Source organism: Lagopus leucura, unplaced genomic scaffold, assembly GCF_019238085.1.
Source record: "Lagopus leucura isolate 7727_CA_CO unplaced genomic scaffold, USGS_WTPT01 Super-Scaffold_100040, whole genome shotgun sequence".
NCBI classification, from domain to species: domain Eukaryota; kingdom Metazoa; phylum Chordata; class Aves; order Galliformes; family Phasianidae; genus Lagopus; species Lagopus leucura.
The window spans coordinates 5,181,888-5,193,630 of NW_024962289.1; the positions used below are offsets into that span (position 1 = coordinate 5,181,888).

At 39.7% G+C, this 11,743-nt stretch overlaps 1 protein-coding gene across 1 annotated transcript; it reads left to right on the top strand.

Annotated features, from left to right (window-relative positions):
• Positions 1-243: 243 nt before the first annotated feature.
• Positions 244-10,859, top strand: LOC122186822 (germ cell-specific gene 1-like protein; the record flags this gene model as incomplete). The annotated part of the gene is made up of 4 exons (XM_042883772.1): positions 244-589; positions 2,450-2,497; positions 4,966-5,118; positions 10,748-10,859. Coding segments are annotated over exons 1-4 (659 nt in total), but the record flags the coding sequence as incomplete, so codon positions are not given.
• Between the last annotated feature and the right edge of the window lie 884 nt (positions 10,860-11,743).

Consider the following 11,743-nt stretch of genomic DNA (forward strand, 5'->3'; position numbering starts at 1 on the left):
GTGACTGTTGGGCCAAATGATAATTCATTATCTCTTCTCCTCGTATTTCTTTCACAAGATGCTAGTACAAACCAGCACTGCTCTAAATCTTTAATCTCTCCTACCACATGATTTCTGATTACGCCTCTGTCTCTGCTTTCTGCCTTAACTGCTAAGCTGGTGCAGTTCACTGAGAGGAGTGAAGATCAAGATAGTAAATACAGGCAGGTGTTTCACAAGGCAGATATATATGTAGCTTTGTAAATGGTTGTTTCAGAACAGATACGACAGTCCCAGAGGATGCCAGTTTCAGCCCCAGGCACATACAGACGGCAGAGAGCCTCAGCAGCATTTTTTCTCGGTTTTCTCTCTTTAGTTTTCTCTGTTACAGCATTCAGTAGCAATTACTGGTGTGAAGGGACAAGAAAAGTTGCCAAACCTTTCTGCATAGGACAGGCCAAAGGGGATAACTGCATCCGCTTTAATAGCCCTGATGCCAACAACAGCAATGCTGTGCAATATATATGGGAGATGGGAGACGACAAGTTTGTTGACCGAAAGTTTCATGCTGGGATTTGGTATTCATGTGAAGAAATTATAAATGGGGAAGGTGAGTAAAAGCACATAAACTTACTTTAGAAAATACTCAGAGTTTTTTTCTACTTATTTGATGTCAATTTCCTCTTTGCTGCAATATCATGTATGTATTTTAAAAGAAAAAGTAGCCTTTAAAAGTTTATCTTCTCCAGGAAAGAGAATCTTAGAGGATACTCCCCAGTCAATTTCTAAAAAAATTCTAATAAATTCTGTGAAGAATTTTGAAGTGACAGAGATAGTGAAGATCAAGGTTTGTTTGTTTTTTTTTTTTTTCACTCATAACAGGGAAGTGTTTTATTTTCTGATGTTGTTACTCTCTTAGGCAAAAATAACCCCCATCACGGATGGGCCAGGATCTTTTCAATGTTGTACAATGACAGAACAAGTGGCAATGGGAACAAACTGCAACACAGAGAGTTCCAAACAAATACGAGGAAGAAGTTCTTCGCAGTGAGGGTGGGAGAGCCCTGGAACTGGCTTCCCAGAGAGCTGGTGGAGATCTCTACTCTGGAGATGCTCACCTGGGTGCCTACCTGAGCAAGCTGCTGCAGGGAACCTGTTTTAGGGGATATTGAACTAGACGGTCTGCAGAGGCCCAATACAAACCCTACAGTTCTGTAGGTTATATTTGCCTTGAATGATTGCCCCGTAGCAACATAAAAACCGTAGCATGCATTTTTAAAGATATTTAGATTTTCATTTTACCAGTTAAATCTGAGACTAAGGTTTTTTCATGGATTTCCTCTTAAGTACAGGCACTCTTACTTTCTTACTGTGATCTCACAATACATAAACCAAAGCAGAATAGTATTATTTTTCACCCTCCTAAAAAAGAATTTGGAATTCATGAATCCTGAGTGCTGGCATCTAACTGTGTTTTACTCTGACTACATAAGTATCAGTAGAATGGGAAGAAATTGCTGTGTAAGAGAACCTCTAATTAATTTTGGATTTTTGTATATGGGAACTGTTTAACTGATTCAAGAAATAGGGTTTATATTGTGAATTTAGGTTGAAGTTAAATTTTTCTTATTGTTTAGGAGTGCCAAATTGAACAAAACTAGGAATCAAGTCAGCTGTCATCTGCAACAAAATACAAGTATTTTAGAAGTTGTATGTTCTGAGGAGTGAGTTCTGCCAAAAGATCTTGTATATTACGCAATTTCAAAGGGGTTAATGGCAAAGATCAGAGCAAAAAGCATCTCTCACTCAAAAGAAAACAACAAAAAAAGACCATTTTAGGTAGAGATTGCTGTAGATACTGGGTTCGTAGGATTGATCTGTTGGCTGTGGCTGTTTTTGTTCATACTTGGTGCAGTTAGTAGCTAAAAAAGCCCATCCTCTGTTCTCAGACCAAAATTAATTCTAAGAGCTCTGTTCAAAGCATCTACATGGAAATCAGGAGGTCACATGGGTTTGAAAATCAGATCTTACAGATAAAAAAGCAGTCAAGCTTCGAAGAAATTAGTGTGAGCAACAGCCTTGTTGCTGCAGATGTCTTTACCAACTTTAGTGATTCTGTAATTCATAAGCTGGATGAAATAGTCTTTCAAATTAACTGTTAATTTTGAATTTCTGGCTTTCACAGCTGTAACTTTTTGGAAAACACTTCAAAGGCTTTCTCTAAGTCTCCCATAAAAGAGTAATACTATTTCTGCTCTGGAACAGGCTGGGACAATCTCCAGGAGTTGATCCACTTATCAGAGACTATGTACAAACTCCCATTAAATAAAGGTTTTCCTGATCATCTTAATTTGTGCTTCTATGGTATTTTTTTTTTTTTTTTTTTTTTCTGTTGAACTGTTCCCTTAGGCCATTACAGAATACCAAATAATGCAGATTTTTCTTTTAAAATTATTATTATTATTTTTAGGTGAGAAATGTAGAAGTTTTATCAGTTTGACTCCAGCTTCTGATCGAGGTAAATATGCAATTTTCTTTACATAAATCAAACATTCTTGATCAGATTTACCAATATAATAAATATAATGTATTTTGATTTGAAAAAAAAAAATCCCATATAGTTTTAATTGTTTATTTAGTGTTTCCACTTCAAAATGAAGCCCACATGACTTAAAGTATATGTCAGTGTCCTCTGAAATTACTCCTTTTGAATAGCAACTTAAAAAAAAAAAAAAACGTATTTTGAATAAGGATACTGGAAATTAGGATTTCTAAAGCTTTTCTATCTCTTTCCTCATATCTTCAAATTCAGTCAAGAACTCTATGGATGACACTGTGCTACCTTGAAAGGCCACAGGCCTTTCATATGTATAACATATGTATAACATATGTATAACATATATGTATAACATGATTGTTAGTATATATGTATGCACATATACCTGGTGTATATATATATATCTATGAAATCACTTTGTGGATACACAATCAGATGTCAAAGGACACAATAACTTGTTTTTAAGAAGGTTTGTATGGTTCAATGACCAGCTGTTGGCCAGTTCCTGCTACTGTCTGGATAGAAGAGGACTCTGCCTGCTCCTGCCTGTGTGACATTAGCATATGAACAGAAAAACAGTGATGTAACTAATAGATAACTAGAGAGAGATGAACTAGCAGGTGAATCTCAGTGAAAACTGGAGATTGTCTGTGCACATGAAGGCATCTCTGTCCAGATAGAAAGAGCTTGTCTGGTGAAAGACTGTAAACTAAAAGGGAATATGTTTGTTAATGATTGGGGTAACTATTCAGTGTAAAAACTGTACTTTCCCACCTTGAACTGTGAGATTCTGACACGTACAGAAGAAACATGCAAAAGCTCATTCACTACATGGCCAGTACAGGAATAATAAGTTAGGGCAGCTATTGAACTTGAAGTCTTCTTCTTGATGTTAAAATAGCATTCTCATAGCCTCTAACTTCAGGTGAAGTCAGGTAAGGTCCCAGATGACTGGAGGAAGGGTCACATCACTCCCATTTATAAGAAAGGGAGCAAGGAGGACCCAGGAGCTGCAAGCTGGTGAGTCTCACCTCTGTGCTTGGGAAGATCATGGAACAGATAGTCCTGGACAGCCAGTACAGCTTCACCAGGGGAAGGTCATGCTTAAGCAATCTGGTGACCTTCCATGATGGAGTGGTGGACAAGGGGAAAGTGGCTGATGTCATTTAGCTGGACATGAGCAAGGCCTTTGACATGGTCCCCCACCACATCCTTATCTCCAAATTGGAGGGATGTGGATTTGATGGGTGGACCACCTGATGGATAAGAAACTGGTTGAAAGGCTGCAGACAGAGGATGGTCATCAATGGCTCTGTGTCCAGGTAGAGGCCAGTAACGAGTGGCGTCCCCCAGGGGTCTGTCTTGAGACCGGTGCTCTTTAACATCTTCATCAATGACATTGATGATGGAATCGAGTGCAGCCTCAGCAAGTTTGCTGACAACACCAAGCTGAGTGGTGAGGTTGAGGAGTTGGTGCAGGGGAAGGAAGGGATGCCATTCAGAGGGACCTGAAACAGACTTGGAAGGTGGGCTCGGGTGAACCTGATGAGATTCAACACATCAAAGTGCAAGGTTTTGCATTTGGGCCAGAGGAATCCCAGGCATTCATACAGACTGGAAGGAGTGGTCCTTGAGAGCAGCACTGCAGAGAAGGATCTGGTGGTCCTGATGGATAAAAAACTGAACATGAGCCAGCAGTGCGCTCTTGCACCTGGGAAAGAAAATGGTATTGTGGGCTCCATCAGAAGAGGAGTGGCCAGCAGGGACAGGGAGGTGGTTGTCCCTCTCTACTCCGCTCTTCTGAGGCCCCATTTGCAGTGCTGCATCCAGGTCTGGAGCCCTCAGTACAAGAAAGACAGGGAGCTGTTGGAGAGGGTCCAGAGGAGCCACAAAGATGATCATGAGGCTGCAGCACCTCCCCTATAAAGACAGGCTGAGGGAGAGCTGGGCTTGTTCAGCCTGGAGAAAAGAAGGCTTCTGTGTGACCTAAAGGGAGCCTATAAACAGGAAGGGAGTCAACTCTTTGAAAGGGTAGATAACAGCATAACAAGGGGAAATGGTTTTAATTTTAGGGAGAGAAGATTTAGGTTGGATGTCAGGGGGAAATTCTTTACAGATATTGGTAAGGTGCTGGAACAGCTGCCCAGAGAGGTTGTGGATGCCTCGTCCCTGGAGGTGATCAGGGCCAGGTTGGATGGGGTGCTGGGCAGCCTGGTTTAGCATTAAACGTGGAGGTTGGTGGCTCTGCATGTGGCAGGGGGGGTTGGAGATTCATGATCCTTGAGGTCCCTTCCAACCCTGGCCATTCTGTGATTCTGTGATTCTGTGACTTTTTGTTTAAAGTTATGTAAACAATATGAATGAAGAGAAAACTGGTGAAAATATAAATGACTTTTTTATCATCTCTCACTATTTATTTGATTTTACAGGAGTTTTATGGCTGTCTATTGTAGCAGAGCTACTCTATAACATTTTGCTTCTGACTGGAGTCGTTCTCATGTCAGTAGAAATGTGCTACTACAGTACCGTCATTGATGGACTAAAGATCAACGCCTTTTCTGCAGTAGTCATCGTACTAGCAGGTACAGTTTAGGATCTCAATTTATTACATCCAGAAAATTTAACATTGATAGGGTTCAAGCTGAAGATTAATAACAGTGTGTAGGATTGTGAACTACTACTGTATTTACTGAGACATTAATAACACACTGCTGTTTTTTTTAATTATTATGGTCATTTCTTAATATGTTTTTTTTTAAGCTTAGTTTATATTTGTACTTGCTATTTTTAATGTCAGTGTTTTAACTTTATTATTTTGAATTTGGCTGTCTGATTGTCAAAGAAAAAAAAACCCTTCAAAATAACTTGATTTTCTATTTCCAATATGCTGAGGATAAAATGAGCAATAGTCAAATCAAAATGGCAGTTATGAGAGGGAATAAAATGGAATCACATAATTTTTAATAGAAAACAATCATAAAAATTGTGTTTAATTTTCTGCATTTTATTTCTTAATCCAATGCTATCTCATAATAGCATCCTAGACAAATTCAATTCAGAAGAAACTTCGAATGGTCCCCAGTCCAACCCCTGTTCACAGCAGGGTTACCTCCAAGATCTGAGCAGCTTGCACTGCAGGGTTACATCCTTCTGGTTCTAAAAGACCTGCAGCCTTCCTTGGAAGTTGATTCCACTGCTTGTCTGTCCTCATGGTGAAGAACTTAATATATCACTACCTGAGCAATGTGGTCGGAGTTTATCATTGACCATGCAATGAGAGCTGGAGATCAGACCAGAGCCTTCTGAAAGTGTCTTGCAGTCTGAGCTACTCTGCCATTCTATGTCAAACACTGAGGAAATTTGAGCTAAAATTACTGGTAACATGCACAGTGTTTCATAGTTACTCATTTTAAAGCTAGAAGCAATATAACTTCTTGTGGAACACATACCGCTATCTTTCACACTGTCATGAGTCCAAAGTGATTCATATTAGTTGAGGGATATCTTCTAAAAACACAGATTGCAAGTCAAATACATGGGCAGATAGCAAAGCCTATGTCTTTATGAATTTATCTCAAGATGCTTTTCTTTGAAAAAATTGGGTTTGATCCTAATTCTAGTATTTGTGGATTTAGTGTTCTTGTATTTGTGATTGCTGTGCTTTTCTTCATGAATTAAAGATTTTTCATTATACTTTTTCCTCTTAAATATAATCACATATTTAATGCATTTGCCATTATCATTTGTTGGATAAGTAAACTAAGATTTTTAAAAGCCCAGTCATTATAATGGGGAAAAAAATATTTTTCTTCCTTTCTGAAGATGCCTTTGCATACTTGAAGATATCTATTTTGTCTCAGATTCATCTTCTCTGAAAGAAATAATAGAAAAACATGCCACATGACTTCACGTATATTTCTACTGCTTTTGATCACTCTTGTTTCTCCAGGTATTCTCTTGCTCAACTTTTCTGCAGTTCTCCTAGAGGAAAGTGCTTAATGCAGACAATGGGGTGACCTTCCAAAAACTTTAGAAGACAGTGATTTACAATCCAGATAGTAACTTCTGGAACACTGTAGTTTTAGTTCAGCGTTCAAGTTAGGCCCAAATTTCCTAATCTTTTCCTGACAGATATTTTTCTAGCCTTGTGTTAGGAAAAATCTCCAACTTCCAGAATTACCACCACCAACAAAACAAAGCAAAACAAAGCAAAAACAAAAACAAAACAAAACTCCCACCTTTGTAATAAAGGTTCTGTGACTTTCTTAGGAAATGTAATCCAGACCTTAATGATGAAAATGCTTTCTTCATGCCCAATATAAAGCCACTGCTGCTACAATTTTTGTATCTTTAGGGATCTTCACCTGAAACACAGCAGGCCATTTCCTCTTCTTTTTAATTAACTCTTACACATTTCCAGATTTCTCTCAGCTCCATATAGGCCAGAGAGTGGTACCCAAGCTTTGCTGTCTATGACCTTTGAGAACATTGTAGAATATCTTCTTTCTTTCTTTCTTTCTTTTTTCTTTTTTCTTTTCTTTTTTTTTTTTTTCTTAAGAATGACTTCCCTGAAGGCTGGTAAAAATGTTCATAGTCACCAGTTCTACTAAATGCTCAAAAAAGACCCCTGTCTCCATAATCTTTCTTGAGCAGGGATTTACCAGTAGAGGTCCTGGAAACAATTTTAAAATATTTTAAATATTTTTCTCTTATCATTGATCAGAGATTTTCTGTATTTTGAACCTCATCTACAGACAGAGTAAAGTAGCATACTTTTTTTGACTGAATAAATAAGCTTACTTTTTTGCTTACTTTTTATTTCTACCTGTATCTTTCCATCCATTGTCAGGCCTATTTCTAAGGAAAGAGTAGTAAGCCTAAGTGATGTGAAGACCATGGCCACCTCCTCCAATCACTCTGGCACCAGACTACTCCTTTTTCTTGGCCAATGGAGCCCATCTCTGTGCCCGTGGACCTGATGTCTCTGCCCTTTTGAAAGCTTATCCAGTAGCAATGCTGAGTACATGTCGCGGTGACATGACACATACAGACATGCAAAGGACCATGACATACTCAGTCAGCTTGCCATAGTCAAAACACTGACTTGAACACAGAGGATTCATATAAGAGCGTGAACACAGAAAACTAACTCTCAACTTGGGCTGGCAGAGGCAGGAAATCAGTTGTGCAGGCACATACACAGCACTCCCTAGGTTCACAAGCACACAGACATTCACAGATGCTCTACATGCTGGCCCAAACCCTCTGTCTGTCCAGTATGCCTGCCCAGATCCTGGGTTCCCTTGTCTACTTCTCAGATCTCCAACTTATAAATTTGTTCAGCCTGATGAATACTGCGAAAATGCATTTATCACACGCAGACACTCATCCCATGTGCACCCCATGCTATAAATCCTCCTGAATATAACAGCATGAACTCCCACCCCTCCTGATGCCCCAGACTGGACTTGCAGCACCATCATTTGCTGTCTGGTTCAGCTTGGTGTTTGCTGGCTTATACACACATACATAAGCTTTGGGGAAGATATGGACAGCCCCTACATGGGCTGATGCCAAGCACATGGGCTGTGATGCATGGCCTGGCTTCAGCCACCAGTATGGAGCCCCACACTTGCTTCATTCAAGTCAGCATCCCACCAGTAGATGGTTTGGGATTGCACAACACGCTTGCCTCAGTGGCCAGGAGTAGAAGACCCTCCACACACCAGAAGCTGCACTAAGACCCTATTGGTTCCAGTAGTTGACATTATGGGTTGGGGCATCCACATTCCCAGCCCTACTCCAGTAAGTGGCATTAAATTCCACCCATACTGAGAGGACCTCAGTGGTTGGCACTTGATCATTTAAAGTCACATCCACACACATGTACATTTCCTCAGTCACACTGGTTTTTGCCAGCAGCTGGTCTGGGGAACACACAATTGTGTTTCAGTGGTAGGTAAAACCAGGATTTGGTATCACAATCAGGGGCCCATACCCCTAGTCTGACTCCAGTGGCTGGCACTTAGGGCTCAAAGTTTGCAGGACCTGACAGTCAGAACATCTCTCAGTTCAGCAGCTGACTGCACAGCTAGGGGTGCCTCATCCCCTGGCCTGACTCCCAAGAGCCAGCACCAGTTTTCACACATACACACATCAGACATCCCTAGCAGCTGGCACAGTCTCTGATGTCCACATACACATAAGGCAGAGAGCACAAGTACACAGATATTTAAGAAAAAGAAAAGTGAGAAAATGAAGATAGGACAGACTGCTATGATCAGGCAATGGGCTTTGCCAGCGAAAGCACTGACTGCCCCCATTTCATACAGGACCAGCACCTTCAGCCCATTTATACTTTTTCACTAGCCCCACCCCCACCCCTCTACTTCTCCACGTTCGTTACTCCTTCCTGCTTGTCCTCCCTTCCTTTCTCCTCCCTTCTACCTGCTTTCCAGTTTGGTTTGCATCACTACTTCCTGTATCATTTGTCTGTCGGGTTTGTGTCCCTATATGTTTTTGTCTATGGCTTCCTTCCTTTCTTGTCCTTCATTGCACAAGAAAAAGGTAGTAGTACAGATACACTTAAAGGAGCAGAAGTTCTCTTTCCATACACGCTTACAAGCTTAATTTAACTATTTAGACAGTTTCACCAATTACTAGCTCATTTTTCTTGTGTCAGTGGTCATAAGCATTCACTGTTATTCCCTATGTACCTTTGTACATTTTTACTGGATACTCTTTACTTCAGCTAGACCCTTATTTTAAACATTTCATGAGATATTAAAAAATTGAAGAACATCTGTCTTGGCTGTTAAATTTACATATAATCTATTGTAAATATGAACCAAATCTAGTTACTAGTCTAGATCCTTGACTAATTACTAATTACTAAGTTACTAATCTAGTTCCTTGACTAGACTAATCTAGTCAAGGAAAAGGTTTAAAGATTCCTACACTTTAATCTGTAATGAAAATGCAGTTTTTTATACCAACATCCTCTTAATTCTAGCACACAAAAACAAACTGAAAGTTTGTCAACTAATCTAGTCAACTAATGGGATGTGCAGCAAAAAATAGCTACATAACTAAAGCTATACTAAAGCTATACTGAAAACACATTTTAAGGAAACAGCTATAGTAATTGACCATTTTAAAAAGTCAGGGTTTAATTTCCTTCAGTCTTTAGCTCAGACCAAATAGTCTTATAATGACTGTTCTAACTGATGTAGAATATGTTGCACTAAAAAAATAATTATTGTGAAATTTTATCCTTATATGAGAACTTCAAGGAGGTAGTTCTGGTAAACAGTAGGTTCACATCCAGTATTTCAGGAAAGATGCTTTTGTAATGACTACTGAAGCCAGGTCACTGCCAACTTCTACTTGTTATGTCCTAGACTGAGAGCCTCTGTGGACAAGCAATTGCTTTTATCTTTTTTTTTTTTTTTCCCCAAGAATTCACGAAGCAGAGCTACTTTGGGAATATCCATCAATTGGGTCTTGTGGGGGGACTGTCTGGTGTGTTAGACAGTGAGTTGCTTGATACTTCCAGGATGTTTATATATATAGCTGGAAACAAAAAATACAGAAATTAATGGAGAAGTTCACTGATTGAAAATAAAATGCTGAGGGAAAAGTGATCTCATTATGCTTGGGTAGTAACTTTGTAGGAATTTTGAAAATTAAATTATTAAATAGAATCCACTTTGACAACTGAGTCTTTCACTGCTTTTTAATAGGCATTAGGCACTTGCTCATTTACTCAATTCATTTACTCAAATAATGCTGATAAATCTGTCTGCTTTCGAGGCACCAATACAACCAATACTTGTACTTTTGAAAATCTTTCCACTGAAAGATAGAGCTACGGGAAACATGACCTGCACAATGCAACTGAGTGAGACTTCACTGTCGTGGCTGATGCCTGCTCAGGGCTAAATTACTAAAAGTAGATTTTGAAATACTAAAAGTAGAGAGTGAGGACCAGTAACTTTTTTGCTTTTTAATGTTGCTTTTTCTGCTTTTATCACAACACATAAATACAGCCAGATAACAATGTCCAGTATGCTCATATGTATGTTCAGTGTCTTATAGAGTTCAGATATGTTGAAAAATGTTCTTCAGAAGCTCAAGAGACAACTGCTATAGAGAGTGAGGAACGGCTGCAGCTTGCATTTTCTAATATTCTCATGATATTGTATTTTTTAGGTCTTCTGGGCATGGTTGCTCACATGATGTACACAACTGTATTTCAAATGACTGTAAATCTTGGTCCTGAAGACTGGAGACCTCACACATGGGATTATGGCTGGTCCTATTGGTACCTATTTGCTTATGTTTGGTTCTTCCCTTACATTTCAGTCACTTCACCCTATATTCAAAGAATTTATACCTACTTTATAATGGATGGGTCTAACCTACTTCCCTCCTGATTTAGATGTTTTTTCTCCAAATTCAGTACTTAGATTATTGCAAAGGATGTATAAACTTGTCAGTTTTGCATTTACCATCCTTTAGACAGTTCTGCATGAAGAAGAGGTTCTTTTCCACATGCATCAGATTACCCAATTTTTTCAGAGTTAGATTTGTTACCTTTGTTTTCCAGGAAGACTGTCTTGCATAAATTACTTAAAACTCTCCTGGCCTCAAACACTTAGGTTACATATTTCCTTACTTCAATTCGTGGCGTGTGGAACATTTCAGACAAAATGTAAATTTTTGAGAAAAGGTTTGCATATATAAGCCTATAAGCAATTGCAACATTTCTTCTGAGGAAATACTGTTAATTTATTAAGAAAGAGGGGTATGCAAGGGATTTTTGCAATATGCATGCCTTTGTTGTGCTACTGAAAATCCATTCAAATTTGTTCAGTAGTCAGCATTTGAATTCAAGTGCACCTCAGCAAGTTTGTGATGACACCAAGCTGAGCAGTGCAGTCAAAACACTGGAGGGAAGGGAAGCCATCCAGAGGGACCTGGACAGGCTGGAGAAGTGGGCCCATGGGAACCCAATGGGGTTCAGTAAGGCCAGGTGCAGGGTGCTGCCATTGGGTGGGGGCAATGCCAGGTATTGATACAGACTGGGGGAAGATGTGCTTGAGAGCAGCCCTGCGCAGAAGGACTTGGGGTTCTGGTGGGCGAGAAGCTGGCCATGAGACAGCAGTGAGCGCCTGCAGCCCGGAAGGCCAGCTGTGTTGTGGGCTG